The sequence below is a fragment of the Electrona antarctica genome (assembly GCF_951216825.1).
Source record: "Electrona antarctica genome assembly, chromosome: 20".
NCBI lineage: Eukaryota > Metazoa > Chordata > Actinopteri > Myctophiformes > Myctophidae > Electrona > Electrona antarctica.
In genome coordinates, this window is record NC_136801.1 from 33,111,923 (window position 1) to 33,132,466 (window position 20,544).

At 44.2% G+C, this 20,544-nt stretch overlaps 1 protein-coding gene across 1 annotated transcript; it reads right to left on the bottom strand.

Moving 5' to 3' along the window:
* Window positions 1–16,247: 16,247 nt before the first annotated feature.
* On the bottom strand, window positions 16,248–16,667 carry LOC306913254 (ubiquinol-cytochrome-c reductase complex assembly factor 4-like; the record flags this gene model as incomplete). Its single annotated transcript, XM_079489845.1, has 1 exon — window positions 16,248–16,667. The coding sequence occupies one exon, from the start codon at window positions 16,665–16,667 to the stop codon at window positions 16,248–16,250; it is 420 nt and encodes a 139-aa protein (XP_079345971.1).
* Between the last annotated feature and the right edge of the window lie 3,877 nt (window positions 16,668–20,544).

The following is a 20,544-nucleotide window of genomic DNA, read 5'->3' on the forward strand; positions in this document are numbered from 1 at the left end:
ACTCGATCAGAGACGATTCTAGCATTGATCTGGGACAAACACATGGCCTAACTTGTCAGTAAAAAAAAAAGAATGACAATTGTTAGGCCAGTGGCGTACCCAGGAATTACGTTTTGGGCAGGCAAGATAAGTGTTAATTGTCGTCTCCCCGCGCACAATCGTAGCACTAAAGGTTTTCAAAGAGATATACCTGCCAGACGAGTAGGATACAAAGGCTGAAATGCATGCATTTACATTCCAATGGGTGATTGAGGGTCGCGCTCTACCGCAACGGCCAATCAGCTGTCCATTAATAGTTCTCAGGTCTTGTTTTTGTCGTCATTGTATGGATTTTGGCCAGGCCAGAAATGGATTTGGACAGGCGGACGCCTGCCCTCGCCTTATTGTAGATACGCCTCTGTGTTAGGCTAAACTTGATGAACTTGAGAAAAGGCCCGTTATGATGACCCTTTCTCATTTGACTTGCAGTGTTACAAACTGGACATGAAACAAAGTGCCCAGAATGTTATCATCATATCCTTCAAAGAGGTGCAAGGGATTCGGGGTGACTTTCCTCATCCCACTTCTCTTTAATCACGTTAAAAATGAAACTGATTAACGCACATGGCGCTCGGAGGCACAGGGGTACCGCCTACTCCCCCTCTGCTGCGCCATCGCTATCTCTGTCTCTGCTCTGTTCTTTGATGTTGTTGTTTCTGTGCGTGTCGGAACCGCCCCCCCCCCGTCATTTGAATATCACACGGAGAGGTGCTCAAACTCGGCCACTCGCTGCGCCTTTGTTGCCGTGATTAAAGCAGGTGTCGCGCATGGGTTGGCCTCGTTAATGACGGCTCGCATTTAAATAGCTGTCACTCGGCTGTCAGAGGCGACGCGGGAGGAGGGAGTGTTTGTTTCCCGGAGGCCTTCCCAAAAGCAACTCGCAACGCATCTCCTTTACATAAGCTTAACCTAGCTTCGCTAAAGTTTTGTATACGAGCCGTACTAATACCTATGAGGGCTGTCCTTTGAGGCGAGTCTCTTATAAACTTTAAAAAAAGGAAGATGAGAGCAAGCTTAACTGCCACGCTACACCAGGCTTTTCGCGCACAAAACGCGCGCGTTTACCCCTGCGCGTGCGTTTAATTTAGGTCCAGTCCTATTTTAAAAAACGCACGCGCGAGCCGCGCGTTTAGGGTAAACACGCGAGAAAAGCCTGGTGTAGCTTGGCCGTTAGTCAGTCAAAAGTGTACCAATTCACTTGCAGATTGTTCATACGTTTTTATTTAAGCTTCTACAGGAGGTGGTAAAAATACAGCATCATTTTATTTTTAAATTTACAAATTACAATTGCCAAAAATGTTTGATAACCACTTATCTAGTGCAAAATCTGTGGAGGAGCCTCTTCCTATAGAATCTGCATTGTTGTGAGCTACAATGCATTTATAATTGACCGTAAGAGTCATTATGAAATGCTCAAATAATGTGTTGTGATTATTGTTGTGACGGATTGAGTATTTATGAGTGCTTGTAGCTATACACTGACACCACGCTAGACAGGAACGCCCAAAAACGTCACATCCGGTTTTAGCCTGGGGTAAGAATTTTCTATGGCTGCCAATGCAACTTGGTCCAATCCTTAATCACATACGGACAAACATCTATGCCGATGCTATCTAACTTGCGGAGGTAGCGTGCCTTGTCCACGGGCAACAGATCTTTCAACGTATGGCATTGCAAATACGTTTGATAATCGCTACTCTGCTCAATATTGTTTTGAAAATGCCGCAAATTGCATTGCAGTGAACGAGCGCAAATCACAACTTCCCCCGATGGTGGGCGGAGTCACAGTTTGAGGCGCTGTTTACACTCCGTGGTGTCAGTGTATACTCTATAAGCAAATTATAATGCATTATAAGCATGTTTATATAATAAAGCACTATTTGGGAAGCTTTGCATGGCAGACAGATTATTTTCTTGGTTTCCATTTAACCCATTTAGACCTGAGGCCGATTAAAATAAAATAAAAAATACTTCTAAATCCTAAAAGTTTTCAGAAAATCTTATATTCAGTCAGTGGTGCTCAACCTTTTTCATGTCAAGGACCCCCATAATTATCTGTGTTTGGCCGCGAACCCCCATCTGAAAATATGTTTTTTTCCAGGGACACCCCACAGAAGCAAAGATTTGAGTTTAAAAACGTTCGCTCTGAAATAATATAATATTCAAAGATGTGCGCCACATTTTCACGATTTTTCAAAAATAGCAGATCTACAAGCTAGAGATGGGATTTTTGGCTCTTTGAAGGGAGCCGGATCTCTGGGATCCGTTCCTTTCAAAGAGTCGTTCAAAAGACTGGCTCTTTTGAACGACGTTCCCGATGGGGGGGGGGGGGTGTGGGGAGGGGTGGGGGGGGGAAGGGGGGCAAAAAAAATAAAATGTCTGCCCAGTGTCCCCCCCAGTGCCTCCCCAGTACCTCCCCAATATCTGCCCAGGGCCTCCCTAGGGACTCCCCACTCCCCAGTGCCTCCCCAGTGTCTCCCCAGTGCCCCCCCCCCAGTTGAAACCCCCCTGCCCCCCTCCTCCTCTAAAAAGGAACGGCTCCCTACTGTGAACCGGATCCCATCGTTCCTTTCAAAGAGCCGTTCAAAAGATCCGACTCGTTCACGAACGTCACATCTCTACTACAAGCTCATATAGCGCGGCACTCGGTGCCGCGCTATATGAGCTTGTAGATCTGCTATTTTTCAATAGCTAAAGTAAGGCCTATAACATAATCCTTAAAACACCAAAAGGGATTCCCCTCCTGAATAGGTTAAAAGGTGAGGAAAATCAACATAATGTCTGTCAACTCCATACCAATAATGAAAAATGGATGCTTAGCAGCCGTCCGGGTGGGTGTATTAACTCCCATCAGAGCCAGAGCGGTACACAGGACCCCCATATGTCAAGAGCAATCGTATTGTCCTTTGCAGAACAAATTGTGAATCGTATTTACAATAAAAAAGGCTCCATGCAGCCGATCGCTCCGTTTGATTGTTTTGCTGCCCTTGATCGGTCAACAGCCACGCTATACTCTCAGCGGTCCATTCCTGAAGCCCTTTTTAATCATAAGGTAGTTGGCTGAAACAAATAAGCATAGGAGGGAGGGGGGGAAAATGCCTTCTGGGAAGTAATTAGCCATAGCCGTGCTGTTCTATGACCGTTAGTGGCATTAGCTCTTTAATTACCGTTGTAGCTGACAAATACCCAAGGGTTTTTTTTTATTTATTGTTTTTTGGAAGTAAAATGTAATCACGAGAATTAGCATTCTGAAGGTGTGCTTGTTTGCTTATTGTACTGTAAACCAGAGTTTACAGTACACTTTGTTCACCATAACAAAGTGATAGGCTCTAGTATGCACACAGAATAGCTCTTCCTTCCGGGCCCCTTCCTTATTTCCTCCACAGGTGTTACCCATGATGCTAATTAAGGCTCTGTTCCATTTAGTGTACAGTGGTTCTCAAACTTTTTAAATCAAATTTTCATTTCATAAAAAAGCATAATAGAAAAAGCTAGGTTTTTTTTGCCCACCTACAGGTTTGAACGCAAACACATATTACCTGCATATTTTAGCATTGGGGGAGTGTCCATATGCTAATTATATTCGCATTTTGATATTAATCCCCTTGACCTAAAAGTAATCAGGGCATACCGATTACACCTGGGTCTGACCACCTCTTAAATGCAAAAAGCAATGTTTGATTTTACACAAGAGCGATCTGTGCGCTGCTCAGCAGTGTTGCCATGTCTGTTTATTACAAGCGACTTTGGGCTTCTTTTTCTGTAAAGTTGCTTGTAAATATTGGTAGTTGTGGTTGCTTTTCTTGTTTCTAAAGTGCTTATTTGGGCTTTTCTCCTAATGTTGTTTAAACATTGGCAATGTCACTGCATGTGTGACATGTCAAGGACCCCCAGATGAATGCATTTGCCCAACTAAGGACCCTAATCCAAAAATATTTTGGGCCAGTATGACCCCCATGGCAGATGTGTGTTTTTAAATGTTTCAATAAAATGCTTCAAAAATATTCCACAATTGTCACTTTTTTCCAAGATTCCTTTTGAAAATAGCAGATATACCAGCTCACAATGCATCCAGGGGCGCAACTGGGTAGGGGATGGGGTGGTGCAGGTCCCCTGCCAACGTCACATGTGTACCCTCCAAATTAGTTGGGGGGGGGTCCCCTGCAACGTCACGAGCCGGAGGGACAGACAGTAGGCTGACAGGAAATGGGGAGAGAGATGGGGGGAAGACATGCAGTAAAGGCCGTCGGGATCGGGAGACGAACCCGCGGCACACTGGCAGACTGGATTGCCAGCCAAGGTGCCTGGACCACTGAGCCATGGCCCAGGCCAAGAGAAGATTTCTACGGCTCTAGCAGTGATTTCAGTTTAATTTCAAGGACCCCCAGTTTGACAAGCATTGCCATTAGGCTACGGACCCTCTTTTAATGCCAATTCTACCTGTGGGACTCCAATTGATAATGCAAAATCAATGTTAATTTAACTCTGAGAGCGTACACATGACATGCCATAAGGGTCCATTTGGTTCCAAACTATCATGTAGCTGGGTACCCCCTGGAACTCGCTCAAGGACCCCTGGGGGTCCCTGGACCCCACTTTGGGAACCAGTGCTCTAGTAAGGCCGTGGAAGTATTTTTGTATATTATTATTATTACACTATTTTTGGATTCATGGGGAAAGGAGGAGATCGACGCATCGCCAATGCAAGCTCCACAACGGTCAACTCTGGTAAGCTGCAGTCGTTTATTTTTTCTTCCTTTTTTTCTCTCTCGAGGTGCATGGATTTTGCAGCCCAACACTAACTACATGTTTAAAACATGCGAACCCTCTCCTCTCCTGAAAACTGCCCAGGAGATGATGGTGTTGTACATTTTATATAGAATAGGCTACTTACAGACGGTCAGTGAGTTTTGACCATGTTCGAGGCACTGCTGATAATGTGGTTAAACTTTTACGTTTTGAGACACATGGGAGGAGGAGGAATCACAGCTAGGTAATTCATAATAATAAACGCAGTTTTGTATGTGCATTGAGGCACTGGAACAACCTCTCTGTAGTCCGACCCCAAACCCTAACCATAACCCCACATTTTGGTGGTTTGACCCCCCCCCCCCCCTTCCCTAGGGGGGGGGGGGGGGGGGGGACGGATTTTTCTCTCTATCCCCCCCTAGCGTTCGTTGGGAGTTGCGCCACTGAATGCATCACATTGCAACGTGTTGTGAGCTTGTAAATGGGCACCAGTGTCACATTGGCACAAAGGAGGGTGACAACTGAGTGCTGTTGGCTTAAACATCAGTATAGTCAAATAACATTCTGCACAGCACATTCTATACATTCATTAAAACTTTATATTTGTGGACAATCAAAATATGAAATTGTAATGTGGTGTCATTCAAATTAATCTTGATATGGCACACTGACTATCTAGAAAATAAAAACATGGCACTTCATTTAAAAAAGTTTGCAGACCCCTGGCGCTTCTTTTGGGATTATTTTTCATAGACCTATATATTATACACAGAGACACAGAGAGACAGATACATATATCTCTATATACAGTATGGGCATAAAAGGGACACAGACAGATGGGTGGAACGGGTCTGACACAGGTACAACGGGTATTGCATAGCCGGCCGGGTGGGGCATGGATCACCAACTTCCATCATCCATCAACTCGGTTCTCTACAGCCGGGCACCGGGGATAGATAGGGAATTTACCGGATTTCAGATTCGGACCCTGTCATATAAGTGCCTCCACCAGGTGGCAGCACCACTTTCAGATTCGGGCACCCGCCCGAGTGCCCGAAGTGGAAGGGGGCTCGTTCAACTCCGCCCGCTCCCCGCCCACGAGGCCCGGGTGCCCTGATCTGAAGCCGTATGTTCAGAGTTCCCAAAGTCGAAGGGTCAACTCCGCCCACTTCCCACCCACAAGGCCCGGGTGCCCGACTGGTTCAATCCTACCGTAAATCTAGGCCTAAAACGTGACACCTCAAAGTGGGGTACATTGCATCCACTGGTCAATCCAAGGGCCTACCACTCCACTCTCTTGATATGTTCTTTCCCAACTCTTGGAGAGTATGTAGGCCTTTCCCTGGACCTTCTAGCCCCTAGGATGACCCGAGGCCCACCACTTAAAAACCACATGCTACGGTGCCCAAATCTGAATTTAGGTGCTCAAATTAACTCAAACTGAAGCAATTCAACACTTCCTCCTGGGGTCATTTTAGGGGCTGGGACCTCCAGTAAAATGCCTAAATACTCTCCAAGAGTTGGGGAACAACATATCAAGAGAGTGGAGTGGTAGGCCCTTGGATTGACCCAGGACCAGTGATTCAATGTACCCCACTGGAAAATAGCAGATCTACAAGCTCGTAGCGTGGCACTCGGTGCCGCACTACGAGCTTGTAGATCTGCCCAAAGTTGAAGGGCTTCAACCTTGGGTACTGGGTAGCTGAAGTTGAAGCTTTCAACTTCAGCTATCCAGTGCCCAAAGTTGAAGGGCGCTTCAACCTTGGGTACTGGGTAGCTGAAGTTGAAGCTCTGCCCTTCAACTTTGGGCACTTTTACATGTAGGCTGACCCAAAGTTGAAACAGTTGCCAGGGGGACATCTTTGGGCCTGGGGTCCTCATCGTTTGATATGTTGTTCCCACAACCAAGAAGAGTATTTTACCCTTTACTGGAATGACCCCATGAGGAAGCGTTGACCTTTACTGAATTGCTTCGGTTTCAGTTCATTTGATCACCTAACTTCAGATTTGGGCACAATTACACCATTGCTTCAGTTTCAGTTCATTTGACAACCTTCTTTCAACTTTGGGCACTTTTACATGTAGGCTGACCCAAAGTTGAAACAGTTGCCAGGGGGACATCTTTGGGCCTGGGGTCCTCATCGTTGGATATGTTGTTCCCACAACCAAGAAGAGGTTTACTGGGGGTCGTAGGCCCTAAAATGTCCCCAGGAGGAAGCGTTGACCTTTACTGAATTGCTTCAGTTTCAGTTCATTTAACCACCTAACTTCAGATTTGGGCACCCTAACATGTGGTCTTTAAGTGGTGGGCCTGGGGTCATCTTAGTGGCTAGGAGACCTTCTAGGCCCTAGGATGACCCCAGGCCCACCACTTAACTCTTTGAGAGTTTCAAGGATTTCTATATAGTTTGTGGACTTCTCTATGGCAGAATGGCGTTTTTGAATGATTTATTGAAAATTCTCTGTTGTGAATGTGTGACAACGAAAGACCTTCAGAGAAAGCTTGGCTTGTCTGCTTCCAGGAAAGAAATGAACTGAGTTGATAAAATGTTTAGTTTTTGTGTTGGAAGCCATTTAAAAGAGCCTGCATTTACACTGGGTAGTGTTTCTAGGACAACAAAAAGAGTTATGCCCGGTTGAAGTTTTATTTTCTAAATAACTTTTTTTCTGCTGGGCGTACATAGCCATGCAATATCTAATTTTAAAGGGTGAGTTGTCTAGTTCAATTAAAATGAAATAAAAAGTTTCTCACATGTACCACTGTAGATATTTTGCCATCTATAAATAGCATGGTCAGTCATGATCAATCTGACCTATCCAGCTAAAAGTCCCCCTATCTCTGAATTGGAACATCATATAAACTCAATTCTTTTTTGGGGTAAAATTAGACATTCTAACGCACATTTTGATATATACCATGTTTACATAGTCTTACCAGTACCTTGTCTATTCATGCATGTATCTCAAAAACCTGTTGTGAAGAAACAGTTTTGATAAAAAACACATCCAAGGACATTGTTTTGATATGACTTTGTGCCCATGATATGTATCAAAATATAGACTTGAATGTATACTGTATTATAACAAAAAATTGGGTTCTTACCATCTACCGTTACAGAGTAAATCACAGTTGAAACTCGCTTAGTCAAACCATAAACCTCAGAATAGTGAACAAAATAGCCATGACAGGTCTAACTCATTGTAAAAGCGTCTTTTATTTTTTATGACTACTAACCAGGGCAGGAATTTCACGGCGGCCACGGCGGCCATGGCCGTCGTTGCCCCTCTCTTTGGCCGTGTGCCCCTCGAAAAAGTATATGCCCATACGGCCACAGTGGCCGTGGTGCCCCGACCGGCGCCCACAGAAGTTCATTTTACCGTTTTTCCTCTGCGCAATTTTCCAGTCATTACGGTAACCAATGTTCCCCTCACGTCCCGCGCAGAACAAATCTGTGTTGTAGTTGTGTTGCCATTTGCAAAGTGGTTTGATTCTTTTGCGGTACTTTGCCTTAATAACTACCCCCGCTGCCGCTGGTCGTCATGACACGCGCGCGCGCGCACACACTGACACACACACACCCGCACACCTCCTCCTCCGCGCCACACATACACGCACTGACAGAGTAAACAGAGGGCATTTAGCCCACACGCTGCCTACTAGTGTAGCTAATCTAGCTATCCGGTCAAACTGTAACTATCACTCAAAACAAAATAATGTTTTCTACAGTTGCGACAGTGTGGCGGTCCTACGTCACATGCATTAACGTTGGTCGCTGGTCGGACATGGTCCAGCTGATTTATTTTTGTCTAATGCGAAACAGCGTGGCTGTCCATACAAGGAGGAGGAGAGATGATCTACCGAATCTATCTAGCCCACCAAAACAAACATAAATGTACTTTTGCGTCGCATTATGGATAGCGACAGAAAGACACCATGGATATAATTAAACAATTGTTCCCCTGTGCACAGCACACACTGTCTCCAGGTAAGAACAAAAAACTGATTTGAAGCTGCACTTTCACTTTGTGTTGACTTACTGCAGAGTCCAGTCCTGCAGCGGTGCAGCCAGGTGCAGCCCCACAATGGAGAAATTATCTGTCACTAACCTCTCTACAATGCCATGTTATTCAATGTATTAGTTTAGCACAAAATAGGCTATAGGCTTTTCTAAACCAAGCCCTTATTCAAAAGTTATGTAGGCTGTCATTGTATTTTATGTGAATGAACTCACAGTTTAACCCAATGATCCTCCATTTACATTTCAAGGACCCCCAAATTAAATGTATATTAATTAGCCTAGGGTGACAGCCTGACAGGGTCCTAGGCCATTTCATTATGATTTTCATCTCTGGACTGGGTCCCCAAAACATGTTTACAATATTTTACAACAGTAGCTACTTATATTTTGTTCTGAACCAATGTTCATCGGAAAATCATTTTTTAATTGATGGCCTTCATGCCCTGGCACTTGGCCTTGTGCCCTCAAAAAGTTGACCACACTAAAGGCCAAGTGGCCTTGCCCCTAAAAGGATGAAATTCCAGGCCTGCTACTAACATAATACAATTATAATAAATATTACAGAAAATAAATAGGCCTACATACAAAACAGTTGTCCCCAAACTACCCAGTGTCCCCAAACCACTGCATTCCAGTTGTTCTTGACGGTGTGTGTGTGTGTGTAGGCTAAATTTAAAAAAAAAAAACAACTGAAATGAATTAATGCATCCGGTTCAGTGTCGGAGAACTCCATCGCAGTCTTGACTCTTCGTCTTCATCATCATCATCATCATCATCATCCTCCTCCTCCTCCTCCTCCTCCTCATCTGATGCCAGTTCTAAATATATAAAAATAAACATTTAGCTGTAGTCAGCCCGGCCAATAGCCAGTTGGGGGGGGGGGAACGTAGGCTATCTGACATCATCGTCATCATCATCATCACACGGAGACACACTAAACAATGTACAATCATGATTGTATACAATATACAATGAATGCGGTTATCATGCAAGCTCAGACGTCAATGAAACGTCATACAGATCTTATATAATACGCTACTGTTAGCTTCACTCCCCGTCCCCCCTCCGATCCTTGTAGCAAGGTCATCATAACCACGCGTTGCTTCAGTAAACGATGCATGTTTGTTCTCCGTCTTTGTAGACAGTAAATAAAAGGAGCGAACATTACTCTAAAGATCAGATCGCCTATAAGGCACGCTACAATATAAAATAATTGTATTGCCATGCGTGCATGCCTGCTACGATACATTTGTACTGCACCGACCAACCCCCCCTCCAGCCATTAGCCAGCACCAATGCACCGACCAACCGATCGACACCAACCCCCCCATTAGCCAGCACCAAAGGTGCTGGCTAATGGCTGGGGGCCATCGTGGTGAGTCATTCTGGCGTCATGATCTGACTAGTAGTAGTAATTATCCAAGCATCTATTTGTAGCGATCATCTTATGATTTCTGATCACTATAGAAGGGCATTTTCTACAATAAGATTACCTCAAAACATTCCGGGTTGATCGTCTTCTTCAATGGTTTCCCGGTATAGCTCATCGGACGACGATGGGGAGACAATGAAAAAAGGAGGGAGGGAGCAGCGAGTCTCGCTGTAAGCACTGGACCAGGGCTACTCCGCCTGGAGAAGGCGACTGGGACGCGTATGGATCAATACTACTACCACAAAACTCGCTCAAATAAATAGTACTGCTTTCAACTTTTTCTGCTAGAAAATCGCTCGGGCGAGACGGCAAAACAGGCAAAACAATGAAAACTATGAAGACTCCCTCTGCCCCCACTGTTTACAGGGGGTGGGACCAGCTTCCAATGGCAACACGTACACGTGTGTCACGTGACACGGGTTTTCTGGGTAATGTAGTTGGAATATAAGCTCAGGAATTTAAACAGCGCTTCGGAGCATATTAATATGTTTAGATTAATCAAAAAAGAGAAAGACGCCAATTGGCGTCATTGATCATTTACAGAATGTAAGCAATGACGCCAATTGGCGTCTTTCACCTTCTAAGGGTTAAAGACCACATGTTAGGGTGCCCAACGTTGAAGGAAGGTGGTCAAATGAACTGAGGCAGAGTGCCCAAAGTTGAAAGAAGATGGTCAAATTAACTGAAGTTGAGGCTTTGCCCCTGGGGGCCCCTAAGGGCCCAGAAGGCCCAAAGAAGGACACTGTGCTCTATTGGGATGTGGGAACACTATATTGAAAGATTGGAGCACAGATCTGTCAGGAAAAAGAATATGATCTTAATGGTCCAAATGATGGGGAAGGGTGTTTGACTAATAGGCTGCAACACGATCTGTGAATCTTAGGCTGATTAGAGACGGGTTTTTTTCCTGACAGATCTGCGCTCCAATCTTTCAATATATTGTTCCCACATCTCAATAGAGCACTGTGTCCTTTTTTGGGCCTTCTTGGCCCTTAGGGGCCCCCAGGGGAAAAGCTTCAAATTCAGTTCATTTGAGCATCAACCTTCAACTTTGGCCACTTTTACATGTAGACTGACCCAAAGCATCAACCTTCAACTTTGGCCACTTCTACATGTAGACTGACCCAAAGTTGAAAGTTGATGATCAAATGAACTGAAGTTGAGGCTTTGCCCCTGGGGGCCCCTAAGGGCCCAGAAGGCCCAAAGAAGGACACTCTATTTGGATGTGGGAACAACATATTGAAAGATTGGAGCACAGATCTGTCAGGAAAAAAATATGATCCTAATGGCCCAAAGAATGGGGGAGGGTGTTGGACTTATAGCCTGAAACACCATCTGTGTAAAGACGTTTTTTTTTTCCTGACAGATCTGCGCTCCAATCTTTCAATATATTGTTCCCACATCTCAATCCTCAAAGCCTCAAAGCCTGAATCTGAAGTCGGTGGGCCGAACGGTTCTCCAGTTATGTGGATTAGAACCGTACACACACACACACACACACACACACACACACACACACGGTGCATTTATAGTTGTGCAGATTTTCAACGTTTTCACAGAACACACACACACACACACACACACACACACACACACACACACACACACACACACACACACACACACACACACACACACACACACACACACACACACACACACACTTTCTACAAATATGTTGGATATGTGTTGATTGTATTTACAGACATTTAACCACTTAAACACTCAATTAGTAAACTTGACTGTTGCATCTTTACCTGGTCTGCTCTTTTTGTCCCCCTCTCCACCAAACCTCTACAAGCTTGTAAATACAATTTTTTGTCTCTGATTAATGTATTGTTAAACTGATAATTATGCTGAGTATTTCTAATGCTGTGCTGTGAGTAGGATGGGCACTTATAAGCTTTTAAGCTTCAGCCCATGCCTTTTGATCACCTTCACGGGTCTTCATTATTTTTTCCTTCTCTGCTGATGTAAACCGTGCACTTGAATCTGTTCTGTGAAGATGTTCAAATAAACTAAACTAAAGAGTAACTCTGAGGACCCCCTTAGAGTTCTGTTGAAAACCCCTGTTCAGAAGATGTTTTTATAGCAGAAGAAAATATGGTAGCACTGCAGTGCTCCACTTCTAGAGTAATTGACAGTAGTAGTAGTAGTGTTTTCCTGCACAACAACATAACTTGAGAAACGGAAAGATTTCAGATTTTCTTTGACAAACGGTTGCACCTTGATGCACACTAACACGGTCTGCTACTAGTCGCTAACAGGCAACACCCACGGACCTCTACTGTGTGTTGACACGCTTGCAGAGATTTCATTTATATGACACCATAGAGAGAAAATATAAACAATTTAACTATTTTTGTTTTGCGAAATAGAAAATGTCAGGTGGAAACCTCATACAGTACATGCATGTTGCAATTGTTACTTTTCAGGATTCAAAAGTAGCAAAACTTCACCTTGCTAAAATAATGGCCTAGTTAATTGTGTGCCTAATCATCTCTTTGTGACACTGCCCACCACTGTCTAATGGCCTATGTTCCAAGACTCAAGAGTGTGACCTGTTCTAGGCCATACAGGGCAGTATTATGCGTGTCTTAAGTACCAGGTCTTATTACTTAACTTAAGACCTGGAGGCGTGGTCAATGCTGTTTGGCCACTCAGAATAGCCAAATGGCATTGACCACGCCTCCAGGGCTTAAGTTAAGTAATAAGACCTGGTACTTAAGACACGCATAATACTGCCCACAATGTCTAAAACTCCTGACAGGCTACTACTTTACTACTGGGGTGCATGGGAACAAAGACAAAGTGACTTAAGCAAATGCAAATTGGCCTACGTCTGGATTAAGTCTCTTACTTCATTAAAGATGGAGTGCCGTGATTCTTTTCCCCACCCTAAAATGTGATCATCAGGTATTACTATTGGACGTGCCCACCAGTTCATTAAGTAGGATATGCCTGGTTTGCCTGGTGGGTGGCTGAACTGAAGCCGCACCCACAGCTGTTGTTGTATGATAAAGGGGGAGGGGTTAGGGGAGGGGATGATATTGTGGTGTCACTATATCACTGTTTTTTTCATTGGCACGTTTGACTGTCAAGGTTTCAGCCTCCAGGAAGAAACCCTAAATACAAAGGGAAGACATCATTGCACATAACAACCATGACAGATCCATCTTCAATACTTTGGCCTGAAATGAAATGAAATGAAATGAAACTAGAAAAAGTGCCCTTCTGGGCACAGGTCTCCCCCAGGAGGATAGGAGTGTGTGTGTGTGATGTTTGGCAAAATGTTTAGGAGCTGTGTGTGTGTGTGTGTGTGTGTGTGTGTGTGTGTGTGTGTGTGTGTGTGTGTGTGTGTGTGTGTGTGGCTGTGTCTGTGTGTGTGACGCGGCTTGGCCTGTTGTAGCGCCACCATGAGGCTGATTTGAAAACTGTCAAGTGGCATTTCTTCCAAAGCCTAGTGGGAATATGCATGCACAGTTTCACCACAATCGGACGCTGCGTTGAGTAGTTGTGGCGATTTGTAAGAAACGGGTACAAAGCGGGCTACTCCTGAAAAGTTTAGAAGCCAATTGTAGCCAATGAGGGTGGATTATGAGAAATCAAACAAACCCGTCTTGATCACATGACTATGGAGAGCATGTGTACCGATTTGCGTGAAATTTGGATAAAATCTGAAGGAGTAATATTAGAAAATGTGTTTTACATATGTCGGCCTCCTGGTGGCGCTATAAAGAGCAGATGTGAAAAATTCCAGGCAAAGGTTTTTCCTTGGCCTCTAGGGAGTTGGCATACAAAGTTATCCACAGTTCCATGCAGTTAGAGGTAAAAACACTTTTCGGCCAGTTATAGCGCCACCATGAGGCTGAGTTGAAAATGTCCATGTGGCATTTCTTCCTCGGCCTAAGGGGAATGTACGTGCACAATTTCACGGAAATCACACGATGTGTTCATGATTTGCAGCATTTTGTTTGAAACTGAGCACTCCTGCGAACTTTGGAAGTCAATCTTAGCCAATCAGGATGGAGTCTGAGAAATCTGAAAGACCTGTTTCGTTGAATGGCTCTAGAGAGACTGTGTACCAATTTGCGTGTTGTTTGGACAAAATCTGTAGGTGTACTGTCCAAAAACTTGTTTTGCACAAAGCGGCCTCCTGGTGGCGCTATAACAGTCCGTTTTGGAAATTGGGGCAGAGGTTCATCGCTGGCATCCAGGGAGTGTGTGTGCAAAATTTGGCATCGACCGGGTTAACGGTGCCGGAGATTAGCTGTTCACAGACAGAAGGACGGACGGACGGACGGACGGACACACACACACACACACACACACACACGGACGGACGGACGGACGGACGGACGGAGTGCAAAACATACTCTCTCCCCATGCCTTCGGCCTGGTGGAGACAATGATTACTATATTTACCCAGGGTATCTGGGCTAAGCTCAAGAACTTGTTTCCAGCCAGGCCCTGCTCATAGAACACATTTCATCGTAGTGGTTCAATGCCTTGTTCAAGGGCACTTCAGCGGTGGTAATTTTAACGTGTCGGACCGCTGATTCGAACTGGCGACCTTCCGGTATCAAGACCGCTCCGCTATCCGTTCGGCCACCGCTGCCACTATTATTTAATTGTCTTATCTTACATAACTGATGAACAGCGTAATTTGTCAATAGTCATGATGTTGCTATAATCATTTTGAGTGAAATGATTTATAAATATTATACAGTTTGTTTTGGTTCAGTTTTTCATGTTTTCTAAAACATAAATTAGCAGATCGCTGATCTGCTAATTTTGATGCTTTTTGTGCGATGATGTAGTCTAGCGTGATCAGGTAGGGCCGTTAATATTTATGAGAAAAAAAGTTAAAAGACGGAGATAAGAGGTTTCTTCCCCGACAGCTATATACGATATGTATTCAGGCCCAAATCTAATTCAATTGTAGTGCTAGTGCGAAACCATGCCTGCTGATTATATTCAACCTATTGATCGTCTCATCCTGAGAGAAAGGGGAGATTAGCGGTCAACTTTCAACACCTCGATCAATAATCATCTCCCTAATTGGGTATTAGCAACAAGAAAGTGCACTCAACCGCCACACAAACAAGGAAAAGAAAGCTCAAAGAATATGCATTCCAGGGCAGGCAATTTGTGTCCGTTATTCGAGCAAGTGCAGGCGTATGCCGCGATGTGAACCTATAAAAATGTTGGTTGGTTACAGTAGAGTAACTATAGTAATTGTAATGAAAAGTTAGTGTGTTGTTTTAATAGAGATTAATTTGGTGATGAATGGGACTGCATTTCTGTGGTGCAGGGGGTCTTCAACAGGAGGTCCAGGACCCCTAGGGGTCCTCAGAGTTACTACAGGGAGGTCACCAAATCTGTGATTCATTTATTTATTTTACATGAAGAAACCTAAACATCCCTATTGCGAGGAGAGGTTAGGCCAAAAAAACAGCAGATCTACAAGCGCTGCGATGCGTTGTGAGTAGGGAAGGAGCTTGATGTTTTTTTTTAATGATAATGAGCACCAGCACCTTATTGAGCGGGCTTATCGAGCCAGGCTTTTATCGAGCAAGGCTTTTATCGAGTCCACTATTGAGCATTTTCTATTATTCTGTGTGTACCGTCACTTATATACAGGGACGTGCACACATAGACATCAAAGGGGGCTTCAGCCCCTGCTAGGGATGTTAATAGTTAATCGTTAATCGATTAATCGCCGAGGCCGGGGCGACTGATGGAGGGGAAAGGAACTGGTCGGAATAGCGTGTTCCTTCCACACGCTACGTCCGGCCGGGGAAACTCCCCCCGTCAGGTGAAAAGAAGCAGCTTGGACACCTCATGCATAGAAGGAAGCATGAGGTCAGTCCCCAGGTTGGCAGAGGAAGTGTAGCACCCAGGATTACATTAGATAATTGACACTGGGTGAAAAAATGCGTTGCAAAATCGTGGGTAAAAAAAATAAGAAAAAAAACGATTATTTCAAAAGTCCCAGATGTAGGCTACTAGGTTGGTTTGCTCTTGGGTTGCTCCTCCGCTTCATCTGAAAGTAAGCCGGGCAAGTGTTCAAAAAGACGCTTCTCCAGCTGTTCGTCAACGTCCGAATTTGGTCGCAGCGCACACCACAGCAAGAAGCCAATACAAAGTAGACTGAGAGGAAGAACCTTCCACCAGGGTCGCTGATACTGCACTCCCAAGGAGCGCTCCACCTTCCAGGTCTTGTGGCTGCCTTTGCTGGTGGAGAACTTGATGGGCTCATTGTTCACGTCTTCACCATCTGCTAGTTTCCCGGATGGAGCCAACCTCTGGGAGGTCAAGGTGAAGAAGGGTCTGACATGATTCAGTGTCCTCAGACCTGCTGTGCTGCCAACGTATATGCCACGACACACGGAAAGGTGTACCACGACACCACCCATAACACGCATTTTGGTCGTATTGACGGAGTGAACGAGTATCTAAGGTAAAATGTCATCGTATAAGGTCACGGTGCGTCAGCCATGCCCAAATATGGACTCCATGAGTCAGAGTTATAACAGCCACAATGGTTAAACAGGACACACTCAAACATATTGAGGTACCGCATGTGACGACCTAGTATACATACTTTTTCCCCCTATAATGTTTATCCCAGGATTTTGGAACCCATTTTCCACCCCGTGCCAATTGCCTAAACTGTAATCCTGGGCACTACGCTCCCTCTGCCAACCTGGGGAGAGCAACGGACTGACCTCATGCTTCCTTCAATGCATGAGGAGTCCAAGCCGTCCTATTCCGGGGGAACTACCGGGTACCCCCGGTAGGACGTAGCGTGTGGAAGGAACATTCCAACCAGTTCCTTTTCCCTCTATCAGGCGCCCTGGCTGACCAGGATTAGTTTTTTATGAGGGACCCTATAGGGACACCGAGAGAACATGCAAACTCCACATATAGAAAGGGACACCGTTTCGCCACCCCCACCTAGGGTATGGGCGCTGATGACGTGAAGGAGAGAACACGCACCCAGTGCTCACAGCGTCCCCGGCAGGAATCGAACCAGGGACCTTCTAGTAATATTAATTTACACTGATAGTCTATGAAGCCATCCATATTGTGTACACTATTGAACTAATTTACTGCCGCGGTTGCACTCTTTCACCCTTACTCATGAATATTATACTGTAGATACATGTAACAATTATTTCATAGTTTAAAAACACAGGATATTACAGTCTAGTCAGGTTTGTTTTGATGGTGTTCTGGGAGAATAGAGCGTGGAATGTGACACAATGGACCAAAGGACACACTCATTCCTTCAGCTCTACTAATGGTGAGTGAAATTAATGAATACAACCTACACGTACGTCTTTTCTATTTAAACCGTTAAGACCTGACAATGTCAGTATTCTGGAAAAAATGTATGTTGTTACTTGTTACATAAGTGGTGCTCAAAACTCTTTCATGCAAGGTTCGCCAAAATAATTATGTATTTGTCCGCGGACCAGTATCTCAAAATATCTTTGTCAGTATTGTTTTTTTTCTTCAAATAATAGCAGATCTACAAGCTAATGAGCTCATCAGCTATGAGCTTCTTTATCTGCTGTGTTTGAATAGCCAAATATATAAAATAATGGTTAAAAGTGGTTAAAGTAAAACAAAAATGATACTGCTACTTTCCCGGTTGTAATGGGTTACGCTGATAATTATGCACGGGCAGCATTCATTAGCCAGTGTTATTGTTCTCCGTTGCTCTGTCTGGTGGGCTGACTCGTGGTGTTAATTTGTCTGGGCGCTGAGGAACTGTCCACGGTCACTTCATTATTCACCGACTCGCTCCCACTCCCACGGCGGAGATGCAGGGCTCCATCTTGCGCCACCCTTATCCCTTATCCCTAAACGTATTTGCCATTTTTTACTATTTTGAAAAATACATTAAAATAGTTCAACTAGCCGATCTACATCGAGACATTGTGAGCTTGTAGATCGGCTATTTGAACTATTTTAAAAGGTTTTTTAAAATAGTAAAAAATGGCAAATTAATTTAGGGATAAGGGTTAAGGGGTGATGCAAGATATAGTCTTTTTCCTCCCACTGTGGAGGAGGTGGCAGAGGTGGTGAAAAGTTACATTAAGCCATTAAAACCGAGTAAGTAAATGTCATTTAAGATTTCTCTGGCTGTTCAAAAACAGCAGATCTACGAGCATAGATCGGGTCACTTCGTGCTGCGCTATGAGCTTGTAGATCTGGGCTTATTATTATTTTTTCCGATGCTCCTTTTTATTGACACCACGTTTAAAATAAGAATTGAATGCACAGAATATCAATACGAAGCAACTGAAAAACATGTTATTTCAATGGTAGTGGATGGAGAGAAAGGATTTTTGTCCAAGCACGAAACGGCAACCAATGGGTGCGAAGAGGGGCACATGGGCGCGACTTGACAAAGGGTGAATTGTTGCTGCATATTGTTACTGCATATTGTTATTGTTAATATGCAGCTACAGGTTAGTAAAATAATAGCGTAAATAGTATAAAACAGTCGTGAAGCAAACAACATCAACTCAGGCAATGAAAATGCAACTGTAAATTAAATATCACGTGATAAATTACGTGTTATCGGATCGGCATAGACTGACATACTCGCCGATACCAGCACTTTAGGAAGCTATCGGCAGCTTTTCCGATACTGATAGTATCGGTAACGAAACAGCTCCAGGGGATTTGAACCGGGAAAACTTCCAATTATTCTACAAACTGTCCATGACAGCTATAGAGAGACTGACTTCTAAAATAAAACCCTTTATTCTGAACGGTTTAGCATTCCGTTTTGGTCCTTCTCGTGGCATTTACCTTTAATTGATTGGTCTCTCAAACATGTTGTGAATGCCGCCGCGTGAACTTATGTCCTCAGCAATCCCACCTGGCTCGCCTTCTTAATCAGAAAACTGTACAAGGCTAGGGTAGATGTACACAGCTCATGGATCGATCTTGATCAATGAACATGAATATCACATGTTAAAACATGCGGCTGTTTGGTAGAGCCGTCACGATTACAAACTTGAAGTTGTTTTTGACATTGGGACATGTCAAAAACACAATACAAAATTACATTTTTGTTTGGCTTTCCAGGCTTCATAATCAAATATTGCAAGGGGCAAGATATCCTATGACAAATAACTTACATTACTGACATATTTAATAATTGTATAGGCCTACTTAAAAAAAAAAGCTGGAATACAGTACAAGCTTACGTGTCACGATTCATGAAGTGACGCGTTGCAAGCTTTTAGATTTTCTCAAAGATTCTCTCAAATAATTGTGATTAAACGATGTAAAACATGTAACAGACCTGTTATATGCTGTTTGTTTTAAATTTGCAGCACATGTAGGCCTACATCTAAGACAGTGCACAGCCAGTGGATAAACATCTGAAAATGTTCCAACTGCACCTCAAAGTCTACAGTCTACAGTAGAACCAAGAAAGGAGTATGCTGCCAGAAGATCAAAGAGGCGGGTGAATAAACAGAAGGAAAGGCTATACAGACTACATTAGCTTTGACTGACACGACTTTGACTTATTCTGAGAAGTTCAAGGTTGCCTCTCGGGTGGAGAAAGTCCAGGTCCCGGCCGGGGGAACTATTAGTGTTGCCAAGTATGCTTATTATCAGCGATTTTGGGCTTGTTTTTTTTGTAAAAGTCACTTGTATTTTGGTTAGTTGCAGCCGGATTGCGTTTTTTTTTCTTCTAATCTTGTTTAAACCAGTGGTGCTCAAACATTTTCATGTCCAGGAAAACCAAAATATGTATTTGTCCTAACTACTGGGCCGGCCTGGTCTGACTAACAATATAGGCCCCACCCGGCCCTAAAATGTCGGGTTGGGTAGAGTCGGGTTTGGGTTCACCAGTCAGCATCATCATAATAATAGTAAATACACAATAAACCATTTTTATTTTATTGGCCTGGCCCAAATAATTAGCATAGATTTTAGGCCAGGCCAGAAAAGTTGTGTTGAGTCGTGTTCGGGGCAGAATTTGAAGACTCTACACCACATTAGCCTGGGCAGCATTCCTTTTCGGGTTTGAAAGGTGGAAAGCCTGGTGACGCGAGGTTAACGCCACATAGAACTACAATAGACCTCCTTGCTTATTTCTCTCACTAAATCTGGCAACAGTGACGGCTGGAGGCTCATTCCTCTGAGCCAGTGTTGAGCAGGGGGAGCTACAGCGATCGAGACCCCCCCCCCCCCCTTTCTCTCCTCCCCTTCCCAGCCGCTGGTTCATCAGTGTCCCCCGAGGCCTTCTGGGTAAACAGCACTCGCCAGCCT